The sequence below is a fragment of the Ahaetulla prasina genome, chromosome 2, assembly GCF_028640845.1.
Source record: "Ahaetulla prasina isolate Xishuangbanna chromosome 2, ASM2864084v1, whole genome shotgun sequence".
Lineage (NCBI taxonomy): Eukaryota > Metazoa > Chordata > Lepidosauria > Squamata > Colubridae > Ahaetulla > Ahaetulla prasina.
Window position 1 is genome coordinate 273,856,323 of NC_080540.1, and position 15,193 is coordinate 273,871,515.

Consider the following 15,193-nt stretch of genomic DNA (forward strand, 5'->3'; position numbering starts at 1 on the left):
CAAAATGTACTGGGAAGATCTGTTATAAAAACATCACTGAGGCCAATCAGTCCCTGTCATGTTTTATTACACATAAAACTTGCACCATAGAACTTCCAATGGATTACACTTTTAAAAAGAAAGAAAAGTGCAGAACAAAGTATTTTTCAGTTTTTCTTTAAAAATTCTCCTACAAACAGAAGAAACATGCCTTTACAATTTCTCACTTTTGTGGACAAAATAAATTTACAAATTACAAATAGAAGAATTTTAACGTATTAAGAGTGACTATACAAAATGAAACATACCTTTACCAAAATGTCTTTTACAACTTGGTGACTGTCATTATGAACGCTAATGTAGCTGGAAAACGTTTCTCCTAAGAATATATTTCTGTTCAAACAGAAAGGAGAAAAGACAGAAAAATCTTTTTTTTTCTTTCTCTAGCTGATTCATCTTTATATTCAGTCACTAGATAATTCACCCCTGAAAGATTTCCAAAGTTTCTATAATACTTTTTCCAGGTCAGTGACCTACAGATATGTTGGTTTGCAAGACAACAAAGTTCCCAAAAAATGTCATTGGTTAGAGATTCTGACATTTAATGCCCAACAACCTGAAGAACAGCAAGCGCAGGAAGGCTATGCTAATGCAGTTAGTACAGATGAAACTGATTAAATCTGTAATTATTTATGAACCTGTATCTTATATAGATTTTAGTTATAGCAGTTTGTTGAATGACAAAACCAACTGAAAATAAATTAAGAAAAAGCAGAATTAATACAAGGAGATGAATACAAGGAGAATTAGCATAAATGTTAAAAAAATTAAACACATATGGAAAATAAAGCTACTAGTCATACTCTTGCCCATGCACACCAGTTGCTAGGAAACAATATAAGGAAAAAGCTATTTATATCAGATCCATCATACCATACGATATAAATAGTTTTTGAACTTCCAAGCTGCAACTGGTTGACTACAGGATACAGGATGCCAGATATTTTGGTCTGATCCAACAGCTTCCAAATATTAAAAAGTTGAAATATCTCAACAGTCTCACTGCATTACTAAAATGAATATAAAGATTCAATTTTTTTATTGACTGTAGAAAACAACTATAACAAACAATTATATTAACCAGAAATAAAACAGATATTCTTGTGCTGAAAAGTTAGTAACCTATGCAGTCTTTTTATAGTCTTGGAAAAATAATATTTGAATTAGTTTATGAGATTTCTCTTCTCAAAAATGCAACTAAGTATGTACAGGTACTCCTCGGCTTACAGCCACAATTGAGCCCAAAATTTATGTTACTAGGTAAGAAATTTGTTAAGTGAATTTTGCCCGATTTTACCACTTTTCTTGCCACACTTGATAAGTGAATCACTGCAGTTGTTAAGTTACAAATACAGTTGTTAAGTGAATCTAGATTCCCCATTGACTTTGCTTGTCAAAAGGTCACAAAAAGTGATCACGTGACCCTGGGACACTGCAATCATCATAAATATGAACCAGTTGTCAAGCATCCAAATGTAAATCACATGACCATGGGGATGCTGCAGCGATCATAAGTCACATTTTTCAGTGGCATTGTAACTTCGAAGGGTCATTAAATGAACTATTGCAAGTCGAGGACTACCTGTAGTCAGAAAGCATAATTAATTCAATAAATGTACATAAATCTATGTACAAATTCTTACCCAAAATTCTGAGGCAACGTCAACATTTCTCCAAGCATTAATGTTTCTGCTCCTTTTATAGTAGAAGGATCATCTTTCATTAATTGATTAAATAGATCTCCTGAAGAATACAGAATTATGTCAGGTCAGCTCTATTTAGAATGCAAATTAATTAAATATATTTTATATATATTTATACCAATAAAACAAAATATCTGTAGCTCACAACTGAACTGTGGAGTCCTTGGTGCTTTGAGTTTGATTGTTGAGTGGTTTGGGTTTTGTTTGTTTTTTCGTTTGCAATCAATTGCAGTACACAACTAGGTAACATCATTAGTGTGATCATGTGTTAAAGCTATAAAACACACAGGCTATGAAAAGGATAACACTATCATACAGCAAAAAATCTCAGAAACAACCAACAGACTAATACAAACATACAATTTATGTGGCACATAAATTCTTCAAGATGTCTTAAGTAAACCGGAAGACTCAGTAGCCTAAGAAGAAAAAAACAGGAGTCATCTACAACATATAATCAGTGGTGGGCTTCAATTTTTTTAATACTGGTTCTGTGAGTGTGGCTTGGTGGGCATGGCATGGCTTGGTGGGTGTGGCAGGGGAAGGATACTGTAAAATCTCCATTCCCTCCCAATCAGCTGGGACTTGGGAGGCAGAGAATAGATGGGGGTGAGGCCAGTCAGAGGTGGTATTTACCGGTTCTCCGAACTACACAAAATTTCCACTACTGTTTCTCCAGAACTGATCAGAACCTGCTAAATACCACCTCTGCATATAATGTAAGGACTGAAACAATCAATACATAGGACAGACAGCATAAAAAATGAAGAACACATTTATGAATACCAACTAGCAGTTAGAAAACACAATGGAATCTTAATCTCACAACATATGAACAACCTTAGCCAGTTTCAACCAAGAAGCTGTAAATACTCTAGATCAAGCTAGATCCAAACATGCTAGGGAATTCCTGGAAGTTTGACATTCACACAAATCAGCCACCAACAGACACACAGAAATAAAGCATATTACACTTTTTTCAAAAGAGACAATAAAAAAAACCTAAGAACAAAATTAAAAGATTAGAACACATATTCTCAAGCAGATAACACCCAATATCCAGATCAGTGGTGGGTTTCAATTATTTTTACTACCAGTTCTGTGGGCATGACTTGGTGGGTGTGGCAGGGAAGGGTACTGTAAAATCTCCATTCCCTCCCCAATCCAGGGGAAGGATACTGTAAAATCTCCATTCCCTCCCCACTCCATGGGAAGGTTACTACAAAATCCCAATTTCCTTCCAATCAGCTGGGACTTGGGAGGCAGAGAATAGATGGGGGTGGGGCAAGTCAGAATTTTTATTATCGGTTCTCCAAACTACCCAAAATTTCCGCTACCTGTTCTCCAGAACTAGTCAGAACCTGCTGAAATCCACCTCTGATCCAGATAAGCAGAAATTAACATCAGGCAAAATATCAAAATCAAGAAACTACCAAGGAGAACCCTCCCAACATTAGCAGGGCAAGTTATTAAAGAGGGGACAAACCCTATGCTCACTAACACTGATGATGTTATCTAATTGGCTAATGAAATGAAAGCAAACAAAGCTCAAGGACTCCACATATATTTAAACACCTACACAGAGTATTAATTATAGAAGTCAATGTTTAAACTAAAAGTGCCAGCACCAGGGTGATTTCATATTTGATAGATGGAAAAGCTATCTCAATTATCCAGGTCATGGTTGTGCCAAAGATGCTTTTCAAAAGGCAACTGGGTTTTCTCCCCCTACCAAAATACTTTATCTTTGTTTTATTTATTACAGATATTTATATACAATCTAACTCAAAATTAACACGTTAAATTTATTTAATAAAGATATTTATACTTCTTTGTTGACAGTGAAAAACAGCAGGATAATTTACCCTGGGGAATGAATATTACTTGCTTTGTCTATTATTCCCTGTCCACTCATCCACTCCCATCCACTCTGCACTTGTCTGTAGTAGACAACAAGTAGACAACATATTCCAGCAGAGCCTGAGAAAGCTTACTGCTTTAAAGTAAAAGCCAAACTACGTTTTCAGAATTTAAGAACCTAGTATATAAATAAAAACAATGAATTAATATCACTTTTAACTACTTTTACATAACTTTATTTACCTGGCAGATCTCTTTCTTCACAAGTCACTGGTATATTGGTGAATAACGTAGGCTTGGTCAATCTCATTACTGTGAAAATAAAAAGCAAAATCAATTTAATACAGAATATAAATATTAAAGGAATCCTAATCTTCAAAAATATAAGACTGAATGGTCATTGGCTTGGCATTTTAAAAAGTAGGGCTAAAATTAGGTAAGCATGTGTATTGTCTTCTGCAAATTGAAGAGAAATAGATATTTTGTTTAATGAACGGTGTCCATTTCTCACCCTGTTAAATAATTTCTAAAATGAGCTAAATAGAAAAGATATAAACAAAACCCAAGAATAGGCATCGAAAAAAGCATATATAAAAATAGTATGTCGTTGTTTTCTGACTGTTGTGACTGTAAGTTGCACATTTTTCCATATAAAATCTATTTGTAATGATTCCATTTTTCTGAATAGTATTCAAAGCTAGGTAATAATGAGTGATGAATATATTAACAGAAACATAAAAGACAGCATAGTTTCTTAAACATTAAGAGAACAGACGGACGCAGACGGTGTTGACAGGGGGGCAGAGATTGACTCCGAGGTGCCTCATGTGTGGGGTGCCGCAGGGATCGATTCTCTCACCCCTCCTGTTCAACATCTATATGAAGCCGCTGGGTGAGATCATCAGTGGCTTTGGGGTGAGATACCAACTGTACGCTGATGATACTCAGCTGTACTTTTCCACCCCGGGCCACCCCAGCGAAGCTGTCAAAGTGCTGTCCCGGTGTTTGGAAGCCGTACGGGTCTGGATGGGGAGGAACAGGCTCAAACTTAATCCCTCCAAGACGGAGTGGCTGTGGATGCCGGCACCTCAGTACAGTTAGCTGTAGATGCGGCTGTCTATCGGGGGCGAGTCGTTGGCCCCGATGGAGAAGATACGCAACTTGGGCGTGCTCCTGGATGGTCGGTTGTCCTTTGAAGATCATTTGACAACCGTCTCCAGGAGAGCTTTTTATCAGGTTCGCCTGATCCGCCAGTTGCGTCCCTTCCTGGACCGGGATGCCCTATGCACGGTCACTCATGCTCTCGTTACCTCTCGTCTGGACTACTGCAATGCTCTCTACATGGGGCTCCCCTTGAAGAGCACCCGGAGACTTCAGCTAGTCCAGAATGCGGCTGCGCGGGTTATTGAGGGAACGGTTCGGAGCTCCCATGTAACACCTATCCTGCGCAGACTGCACTGGCTACCTGTTGTTCTCCGGGTGCGCTTCAAGGTATTGGTTACCACCTTTAAAGCGCTCCATGGCTTAGGACCGGGTTACTTACGGGACTGTCTACTGCCGGCCTCTATCTCCCAGCGTCCGGTACGTTCCCACAGAGAGGGATTCCTCAGGGTGCCGTCAGCCAAACAGTGTCGACTGGCGGCCCCCAGGGGGAGGGCCTTCTCTATGGGGGCTCCTACCCTGTGGAACGAGCTTCCCCTGGGCTTCGACAACTACCTGACCTTAGGACCTTTCGCCGCGAACTTAAAACCTATTTATTTCGTATGGCTGGACTGGCCTGATTTTAATTTCTAAATTTAAATTTTAATTGAACTTTGATGGGTTTTAAATTTCTGTAATTTTATGGGGTGTAATGTTATTTTAAATTTTCTGGCAAATTTGAATCAGTTTTTTAAGGGTTGTTTTAATTATGATGTATGTTTCTGTTTGTATTTTATTTGCCTGTTCACCGCCCTGAGTCCTTCGGGAGAAGGGCGGTATACAAATTAAAAGATTATTATTATTATTATTATTATTATTATTATTATTATTATTATTATTATTATTATTATTATTATATTTGTTATTATTAACAAAATTTTCTTTATTGTTAATAACATTCTATCAGTTAGAGCCCTGGTGGCACAGTGGTTAGTGGTGACAACTAACACTGGGAATTATCATAAGTTAGTTGTAATTCATGTGCATCAATATACGCATCTGATTAATTTGTCTTTCAATATCTGTCATCACAATGAGATTTGGAAGATTTTATTTTTATATAAATCCTATCCTTTGTAAATTAGAATGCCTTAAAACATAGATATATTTTTTTAACAGAGATCATCCAAGGAGCAGCATTATATACATACATACATACATACATACATACATATAATCAAAACACAGAAAGATAACATTTTGACAGGTTTTAGTTTTTGCTTAATATTGATAGCAAGTTCACGAAGAAAGAAAACAAGAAAGTAAGTACAAGCATACAGGTAGTCCTCAACTTATGACTATAAATGATCCCAAAATCTATGTTGCTAAGTGAGAAATTTATTAAGTGAGGTTTTTTTTTGTTTACATTTATATCCCGCCCTTCTCCGAAGACTCAGGGCGACTTACAGTGTATAAGGCAATAGTCTCATTCTATTTGTATATTTACAAAGTCAACTTATTGCCCCCCCAACAATCTGGGTCCTCATTTTTGCCCCATTTCATGCCCCATTTCATGACTTTTCTTGCCACAGTTGTTAAGTGAATCATTGCAATTGTTAATAACCCGGTTACTAAGTGAATCTTGCTTCCCCATTGACTTTGATTGTCAGAAGGTCACAAAAGGGGATCACATGGCCCCAGGACACTGCAACCAACACAAATATGAACCAGTTATCAAGCATCCGAATTTTGATCACATGACCATGGGGATGCTGCAATGGTTGTAAGTGTAAAAAACAGTCATAAGTCACCTTTTTCAATGCCGTTGTAACAGTCACTAAATGAACTGTTGTAAGTTGAGGACTATCTGTATAAAAATGCAGCAACCATTCATGTAATTGACTAGTAAAATGTAAGACAAATGATCCAAATGCCAAGGTTTTTTTTTAAATCCGATAATGCTAAATCAGTGCTCCAAATTAATGGTTCAAAAGTTTTCCCTCTGTAGTTTAAATTGGGCTGAAAATTTGCAGCAGCTTAAAGTCTGTAGAGATTCTTAGTCATCCAGGTCATGATTGTCCCAAAGGTGGGACAGGAGGAAACTGTTTCTTGTTTTTTCTTATCAAAACGTTTCGCTTCTCATCCAATAAGCTTCTTCAGCTCTTCCATTCCCCACTATCCTTCCAAAAGAAACAAGAAGAAAATCCAGCTGCCTCCTGAAAAAGCACCTTTGGGATTTCCAGCAGCTCCTGGCACTTTTGTCAATGGCTCTAAACTATGAAGATCATTAAGGCCTGTTCTTAATTGTTGTTGTTAGTTGCAAAGTCGTGTCTGACCCATTGTGACCCCATGGATAACGTTCCTCCAGGCCTTCCTGTCCTCTATCATCCTCATTCTTAATTGTAGGGATGAATAATATAACAGTTATATCATAATTGTAAGACAATGAATGGCCAAGTGGGAAGAACTCATTACAGGTAGTCCTCAACGTATAAACCGCAACTGGGGTCAGAATTTATGTTGCTAAGTTGTTAAGAGAATCATGCCCGATTTTATGATCTCTTTTGCCATGGTTAAGCAAATCACAATCAAGATCAAGGGAAGTACTAATACCACTCTATAAAGCTTTAGTAAAACCACACCTAGAGTAATGCATCCAGTTTTGGTCACACTATAAAAAAGATGCTGAGACTCTAGAAAGTGTGCAGAGAAGAGCAACCAAGATGATTAGAGGACTGCAGGCTAAAACACATGATGAATGGTTGCAAGAACTGCATGGCTAGTCTAGTGAAGAGAAAGACTAGGGGAGACATGATAGCAGTCTTCCAATATTTGAAGGGCTGCCACAGAGAGGAGGGGGTCAAGCTAATTTCCATTTCACCTGAAGGCCTCTGGTGGCTCAGGTGGCTCAGCAGACTAAGTCTGTCTGTTATTAACACAGACTAAGTCTGTCTGTTATTAACACAGCTGCTTGCAATTACTGCAAGTTCAAGTCCCACCAGGCCCAAGGTTGACTCAGCCTTCCATCTTTTCTAAGGTAGGTAAAATGAGGACCCAGATTGTTGGGGGCAATAAAAGTTGACTTTGTATATAATATACAAATGGATGAAGACTATCGCTTAACACAGTGTAAGCTGCCCTGAGTCTTCGGAGAAGGGCGGGATATAAATTCAAATAAAAATTTTTTTAAAAAAGGCCAGACAAGGAATAATGGGTGGACAAGGAATAATAGGTGGAAACTGATCAAGGGGAAATTCAACCTGAAGTAAAGAGAAATTTTCTGACAGTGAGAACAGTCAACCAATGGAACAGCTTGCCTCCAGAAGTTGTGGGAGCTTCATCACTGGAAGTTTTCAAGAGACTGGACTGCCATCTGTCAAAAATGGTGTAGGGTCTGCTTGGGCGGAGGGTGGGGTGTTGGACTAGATGACCTACAAGGTCCCTTCTAGCTCTGTTAACCTGTATCTGTGTCTATCATATTATTTGTTGCAAGAATCATCACACAACTTATTATATAGAAAACAACTGTCTTTTATTCTAATTGTGGGCCTTTTTAACAGTCTCTTTATCTGATCTTTAGATTTGTCCCTAATTTGTCTCCTAAAGACTGAAATGAGAAGTTGAAGTGATTCAAATCCAAATTGGCTAGTTATTTTATTTGCTTATAAAAGACATAACATGGCTCACACTGGGCAGTTCTAATTAGTATCATCAGGCAATTATACGTCAAAAATAAAAGAGCATTGCAAACAAGACTCTCTTCTACAGACTCTAATCTGAATATGTATTATCATTTCCTATGATAGTAAAACAAAATATAATCCAACTGTGGGCATTTTCTTCAGCTCACCTTAATTCTCTATTCTCAGCACTTTTAGAAGATAGGTATCTTAAGATCTCAGCTCCCTAGAGGTTACACCAATCAACTCAGGTAAGATTGAGACAGTTTTCCATGTTTTATGCTGAGATTTTTTTTATATACCTACTCTTGGTAAAGGACTTTATAAAAGTTAATGAGACTACTCAAAATACACTTTACATTCAGTACCTATTGGCATACAGAAATTCCAAAACTTTGTATCAGGTTGCAAAATTTTGTTTTACAGCTATGGAGACACAATGCAGTTTTATAACTTCTGTAGGATTTATGTGAATTACAGTAGTCATGTGAACTTTTGACTTACATTTTAAAACCTAAATACTGCCATTACAATCATTTTATTTATTAATCTTTGTTAATACCATTTTAGTTTGTATTTTAAATTGCAATGAAGTATTCATTCAGATAAATTGTACATTTTATAAAAAAAATACATGCTTGGGCCAAGGAAAAGTAAGCATACTAATGTTCAATAAATTGAGGCAGAACTCAAAATGAACATTCAAGGAAACTTAAATAAGGCCTCACAGCATATCTCCTGCCTCCAGTGCCCGAACCCGCCGCCGAGGCCCCCAGGGGCCAGGTGTTCCGAAAAGGACACCTGCCGCACGGACGGCTCGCCAGGGGTCTCCCAGCCGACATACAGGACTGGTGGGACCGATGCTGGCGCGTCCTAGGCTCGGCGGGGTTCGGAGGCCACGGGCCACGGCCATTACTTTGGTCGTCGCCTGGGCCGCTGTGCCCGGTGACACCGGGGCTTTGGATTTATAACTGCAGCAGCCTGGTGGTGAACAGGGAACGGAGAAGAATTGAGGAATGGAGAAGGGAAGGGGATATCGGTAAACGCGAGTGGAGTGCTCCGGAGTGCGGGGGGGTTTTTCTCCCCTGCGGCTGGAAGGAGCACGAGTCATTCTGGAGAGAGGAGAACTTAAAATAAGAAGATTACCGGTTTTGTGGAGCTCTGGAGAGAAGAGGTGATGGAGAAATTTAGGAGGGAGGGTTTGAGGCCCCCCCTCCCTCTGGGGAACAGTGGTGGCGTCCAGCTTCCGCCTTCACTATGAGAATCTTGATGACATCACTTCCCTTCGGCTTCCTGGTTGACTAACTGTACTCTGGACTCGTTGCTCCTGTGAGTGCCCCCTGGTGGATCCGGAGGAAATTACAAGGATACTGTGCTTGCCTGAGGATTTTGAATTTTTTTTTTAAATGGCAAAAGGTCAGAGACCAACTGCTGGAGAGATGGAGAGAATTCTGGAAAAGTTATCCAATATGGACAAGAAACTGGATGACTTGCAAAGAGGCCAAACGGAAATAAGAGTAGAAATTGTGACTATCCAAAAGGATTTAAAGGATACTCAACAAGTCTCAGCAGAAAACAAGCAGAAAGTGGAAGGTCTGGAGGGTGAGATGCGGGCAGTGCAGAAAAGAGAGGAGACGACAGGCAATGCTGTGCTTGGACTACAGATGGATAAAATGTCTTATTTCCTTAGGTTTCAAAATTTGGAAGAAGTGGACCAAGAAGATTTGAGAGATGTTGTGACTAAATTGTTGGGAGAATTTCTTGGGAGAGGTGTTGATTTCATGAATTGGGATGTGGATCGAGTTTATAGAGTTAATTCACAATATGCACGCACGCATGCAGTTCCCAGAGAGGTTCATGTCAAATTTGTGAGAAGAGAGACGAGAGATGAAATTCTTAGAAAACATAGGAGTGGGGCACTGACTTACAGGGGCAGGGAGATAGCCATTCTGAGGCAGATTCCCAGACAGGTACGTGAAATGAGAAAGAAATATTACTTTTTGTCAAGCAAATTGTACCAGAAGGGAGTAGGCTTCAGATGGCTGATGCCAGAGGGATTGATGATTTTCCGGGAGGGCATTACGAAAAAAATTAGTACAATTGCGGAGGCTACGGCCTCCGGGGAGGAACACAAAGCCCCCCTGGAATCAGATGACCCAGGAATTGAAGAAGGGGAGGTTATAGACCATGGGGCGGAGGCGGCTGCCGCTGTTGCGGCCCTGGAGTTGGGTCAGGCTGAACCCAGAGTTCTGAGATCCAAAACTAGGAAGTGATAAAGATATTTGGTATTGTGTTGGTTTTCCTTATTCTCTTTTGTATGATATTCTGTTTATTCTTGACCCTTCTTTATTGCGTATGTAAGATTTGTAAACTTAGCTACTTCGTGTCACCTGCTTGCCATATGGCTGTTGTATGTGTTAAAAATTTGAGTAAAATTCTTATCTTGCATAAGAAAAATGAAAATTTACCATACCTGATATGTATTTGTATAAACCTTTTTTGACCAATAAAAACTTTTTGAACAACAAAATAAATTGAGGCAGAACTCAAAATGAACATTCAACAAAACTTAAATAAGGCCTCACAGCATGTAATTCTGTCATCTCTCAATTTACTGCCAGCACCATTATCTATACTTACTTATCCTAATAGTTCTGTAATAATAATCCAATGCTAGGATGAAATATATTACAAACATTTTTTTAAAACTCAGAAATATTGATACAAATAACATTTGTATTTATTATTTAATATTTATACACAAATATTTTATTGATCTAGTAATGAAGATTCTAAACATAATTATTAATATGTAGAATTATTCTCCCAAATGTCATCTTCTGAAATAATTGTGTATCTTTGGAAAACTTATAGTAGTACAATACATCTTTGTAGAAATCAATTCATTTGCAAATACGTTTTATCACCACTTGACCACTTATACTGAGTCATATTAAGAAAATCATTTAATTAAACAATAAATTCAGAAATGATGTGAGGATCTACGATAAGGATTTCTAGCACTCAACAAAATATTGGTATTTTTAGTCCTACAGAACAAACTAGAAACATTTAACATAAACAGTCTTGTATTTGTCTGGTATCATTTATAAGAAAGTATGATTCACCAAATGTAATATTAAAGTGGCTTATACCAGCACATGCTTCATGATTACTTCTGCTTGATTTATCCTGCCAGAAGGCACAGCAAATAAATCCATAAATTCCATTTGTAGTTTATTTAGCATTATATTTAAAAATACAGCCTTGCTTGTTGCCTGCACAAACATTTAGATTTAGATTTTAGCTTCATAGGGAATAGAAGAAATAGATCGCTTTGAGCTTAATGCTCAACCAGCCATCTGTAAATGCTACCTCCTGTTTAGTCCTTTGTTGGGAAGAGTGGTGAATGGTGTGTGTTTGGAAAATATACAGCAGCAAATGTGCTAATTTGATTTATCAGATCCCAAGTGGCAGACTGCCTTGCTTTAGCTAAACATTAGAAACTATGTATAATCCCATATTTGTGAACAAGCAGATTCATCTTTCCCTTAATGCTTAATTTTTTTCTAAGCCTGTTTGCAATATTTTCACAGTATAATATATCACAAAAAATCAAAATCTGGTTTTCATGTCTCTGGATTGTAGCGTTACAAGATGGAAGTTCATTGTGTTTGATCATGCCATTAAGATTTATCCAAACATCTTCCAAAACTTGGTTGTTACAAATAGATGGTTCTATTATCCACCATGCTCTATAGAATACATGCAGCTTTAATTTTTTTAAAGTTCTCTGCAATTCTAGAGATAAAGGAAGAATGCTGCCTTTAAGTTTGGAGCTGGGTAGAGAAACACTCCAAGTTCTCCTTAGCTTGCCTCTGCCATGTCCTGATGGCTTTCCCAAATTGGTCAAGTCAGTTTCTTCATGTTCATCGTGTAAAGTCTGTTCAGCTTTTATGTTAGGTTCAAATTCCTTAAGCCCTTCTGCACTATAACATAAGGAAGCGTTGCAAATAGTTTCTGAAGTAGCAATAGATTGTTTCACTTGTTCTACTTCCCTAACAGAAACAACTGGAGGAGCATTTTTAGGTTTAACAGGCAGTTTACATGAAGTGTTTGGAAACCAGGGTATGAAGACTGGCAGCTGCCGCCTAGGAAATTTCTTCAAGGCTTCTTCTGCAATGCTTTGTAATGCTGCAGGGTCCTTTTCCTGAGCTCGGTAGTGCAGAACCATTTCCATCCTTGTACAGTGGGAATCCATGTCTTATTTTAAAAGTTTTCTGGGCAGGCGTGTCTCAACAAACAAGATGTTATTTCTCAAAAGAATCTTATTCTGTGTGCTCTGCAGCTGAGAACAGGACCTAGAGTAGAAGTAATAAGATACTCTAGCAAATTTACCGTAAATATATACTTTTGGAAAAATACCTCATATGGTATATGATACCCTCAGTTTTAAACCCGTTTTAACAGCTTCTTCCCAGTTCTATTATTGTCATTGAAACCACAAGAGTTTCTATGTTACCAATATGAAACAAATGAGTTGGAACTATCTTTTGTTTTCAATGTTCAGATATTTCCTGGATGATCAAAACAGTACAATATCTGGATATATACATTATGTTAATCATCACATATTATGTGAAACTAAGTTTTATGTCATACAATTTCCTCTCTATGCTACTCTTCTCCAATTGAGGATTCAACAATTTTCTATTTATGCTGGCTTTGAGTTCTGGGAGCTGTAGTTCCAGAACAGACAACCTAAAATTAACAAGCTAGACAAGCTGCTTTAAGCATTAGTATAGGCACACTAAAAAAAATACAACCTATTTGTACATTTTTGAAAAGATTCGGTATAAATTATCTTAGCTTTTGAGCAGAAGGGTTTTAGAGGCAACAACCCTGAAAAAGTGATTCTAGCCTTAAACCTTAAATTTTCAATAATTTGAAAATAGGCATTTAAAAGAGGCATTTAAATAATTTTTCCCATAATCTCCACAAACTTATTATTTAAACTCACTAAAACTATTACCGTGGTATCGGTATGCTAATCATCAAAAAAGCAGCAGAAAACTTTTATTTTCATGCATATAAAATGTGAATGAAAAGAATATACACAAATAAGGAACTAATTTTTCCATGCATGTGCTCCACATTAGCATTTTGTCATCCCAAGTTATACTGTTTTCCCATCAGGAAATTGCCTTCTGAGTAGGAAACTTTGGAAGATGTAATAATTTTAAAGAAAAAGGTATATGTATAAACAAATTTTTGCATTAATACTGCTTAGTTCTACTACTATAATAATAGTAATATTATCACATATTAATAATATATATATTATTTTAATTCTAACATAAACAAATAATTATGCATTTCCAACCAATAAAAAAGCATTTTGTTTTGTTCAAGAGTAGTAAGTTGGGGAAATATCCATAAGTTAACATATATAACTCTATCCCGGTACAAAGCTTGGTGAAAGAGTGAAGTCGTACTGCAGAAGGCAATTGTTTGATATTGGTAGTATTTGACTTTATGACTACAATTTCCATTGCTAAGCGAGACAATTGTTTAGTGGATTTTGCTCAGTTTTACAACCTTTCTTGCAGTTGTTCAGTTAGTAACATGGTTGCTAAGATGGTGTTTGTTAATATGATTTATTGGGTTAGGGATTTTCTGTCTTCACTGTGAATGTTATTGTGTTGGGGGGTTTCACTGAGGGAGCTCCACCAATCTCATTGTACGTATGTTGTGCAATGACAGTAAAGGTTATTATTATTAATCTGGTTTCCCCATTGACTCCATTTGTCAGAAGGTTGCAAAATCACATGACACATGGGACATTGCAACCGTCATAAATATGAGCCAGTTGCCAGGTGACCAAATTTTGATCACATGACCATGGGGATGCTGCAATGGTAGTAAGTGTGAAACATGGTCATAAATCCCTTTTCTCCAGTGCCGTAGTTAAATGAAAGGTTGTAGGTTAAGGACATTTGCTTTATAGATCTTTATTTGGGGTTTCTTATCCAATAAATTATCTAAAAAGATAATTATCTAAAAAGATCAAGAAAAATTGCTGGCTTTATTTTCATAAACTAACCATAGTATAATTGCTCATCAGACTTGTTCCTGTTATGGCTAAAATGAGAAGAAGCACCAGGAGCCAACTTCTGCCTCGTTTACAGAACTCGCACAGCCACATAGGAAGCATGATCCTTCCCACTGATCAAATTGGAGGGGGGGGGAGGAAACAAGGTTGATGAATTGCGCCTCACCCACCTCCCCATTTTACCCAATCATCCCTGCCCCTCCCCCACCGTCCGCCCCGAATAAGGTATCACAAAAGGTGGGAAGAAGCTGGGCGTTACTTCTGCCCTTGCACCCCACAGGAGAAAAACCGATCCCGCATTTGTGGGACACCGGTTATACTACCAAGCTTAGGCCTTTCTCCTCTAAACTAGATGAAAATCAGAGCACGACGAGCACCAGGTGCGGCAAATAGCTTAACAGTAGCAAGGAGTCAAAAACCTAGTAGTACCTTTCAAGGCCAAGAGATGTTCTTGCTTGGTTTGGGTCACATCCATTGCTTCAGCCACGCCACTTGGGCCTTCCCTTCTTCAGTCAAGATTAGAAGTGGGCCGTCCCCGCATCACTCCCTATCCACTCTATTTAAAAAATAATAAATGCGCCTGTTTCTGGCCCGTTATTTTCAGTCAATAGCGTTTCGCGGAGGACAGATCACTACCGTAGTTTCTTCCGAAACTACAA

At 37.9% G+C, this 15,193-nt stretch overlaps 2 protein-coding genes across 5 annotated transcripts in view; both read right to left on the reverse strand.

The window, feature by feature from the left end:
- TRAPPC13 (trafficking protein particle complex subunit 13) overlaps positions 1-15,103 on the reverse strand; it is a 30,858-nt gene extending 15,755 nt beyond the window's left edge. For all 4 annotated transcript variants that reach the window (XM_058169576.1, XM_058169574.1, XM_058169573.1 and 1 more), the window contains exons 1-4: positions 14,964-15,103; positions 3,846-3,914; positions 1,683-1,782; positions 288-372 (exon numbers count right to left, since the gene is read on the reverse strand). In XM_058169576.1, the coding sequence (XP_058025559.1) occupies positions 288-372; positions 1,683-1,782; positions 3,846-3,914; positions 14,964-15,009 (300 nt within the window). In that variant the 5' untranslated portion in view covers positions 15,010-15,103. The remainder of the gene's footprint in view (positions 1-287; positions 373-1,682; positions 1,783-3,845; positions 3,915-14,963) is intronic.
- Positions 11,168-15,101, reverse strand: SHLD3 (shieldin complex subunit 3). Its single transcript, XM_058169578.1, has 2 exons — positions 14,964-15,101; positions 11,168-12,783 (listed from the first exon to the last, which is right to left on the reverse strand). The coding sequence occupies exon 2, from the start codon at positions 12,681-12,683 to the stop codon at positions 11,922-11,924; it is 762 nt and encodes a 253-aa protein (XP_058025561.1). The 5' UTR covers positions 12,684-12,783; positions 14,964-15,101; the 3' UTR covers positions 11,168-11,921.
- Positions 15,104-15,193: the final 90 nt, after the last annotated feature.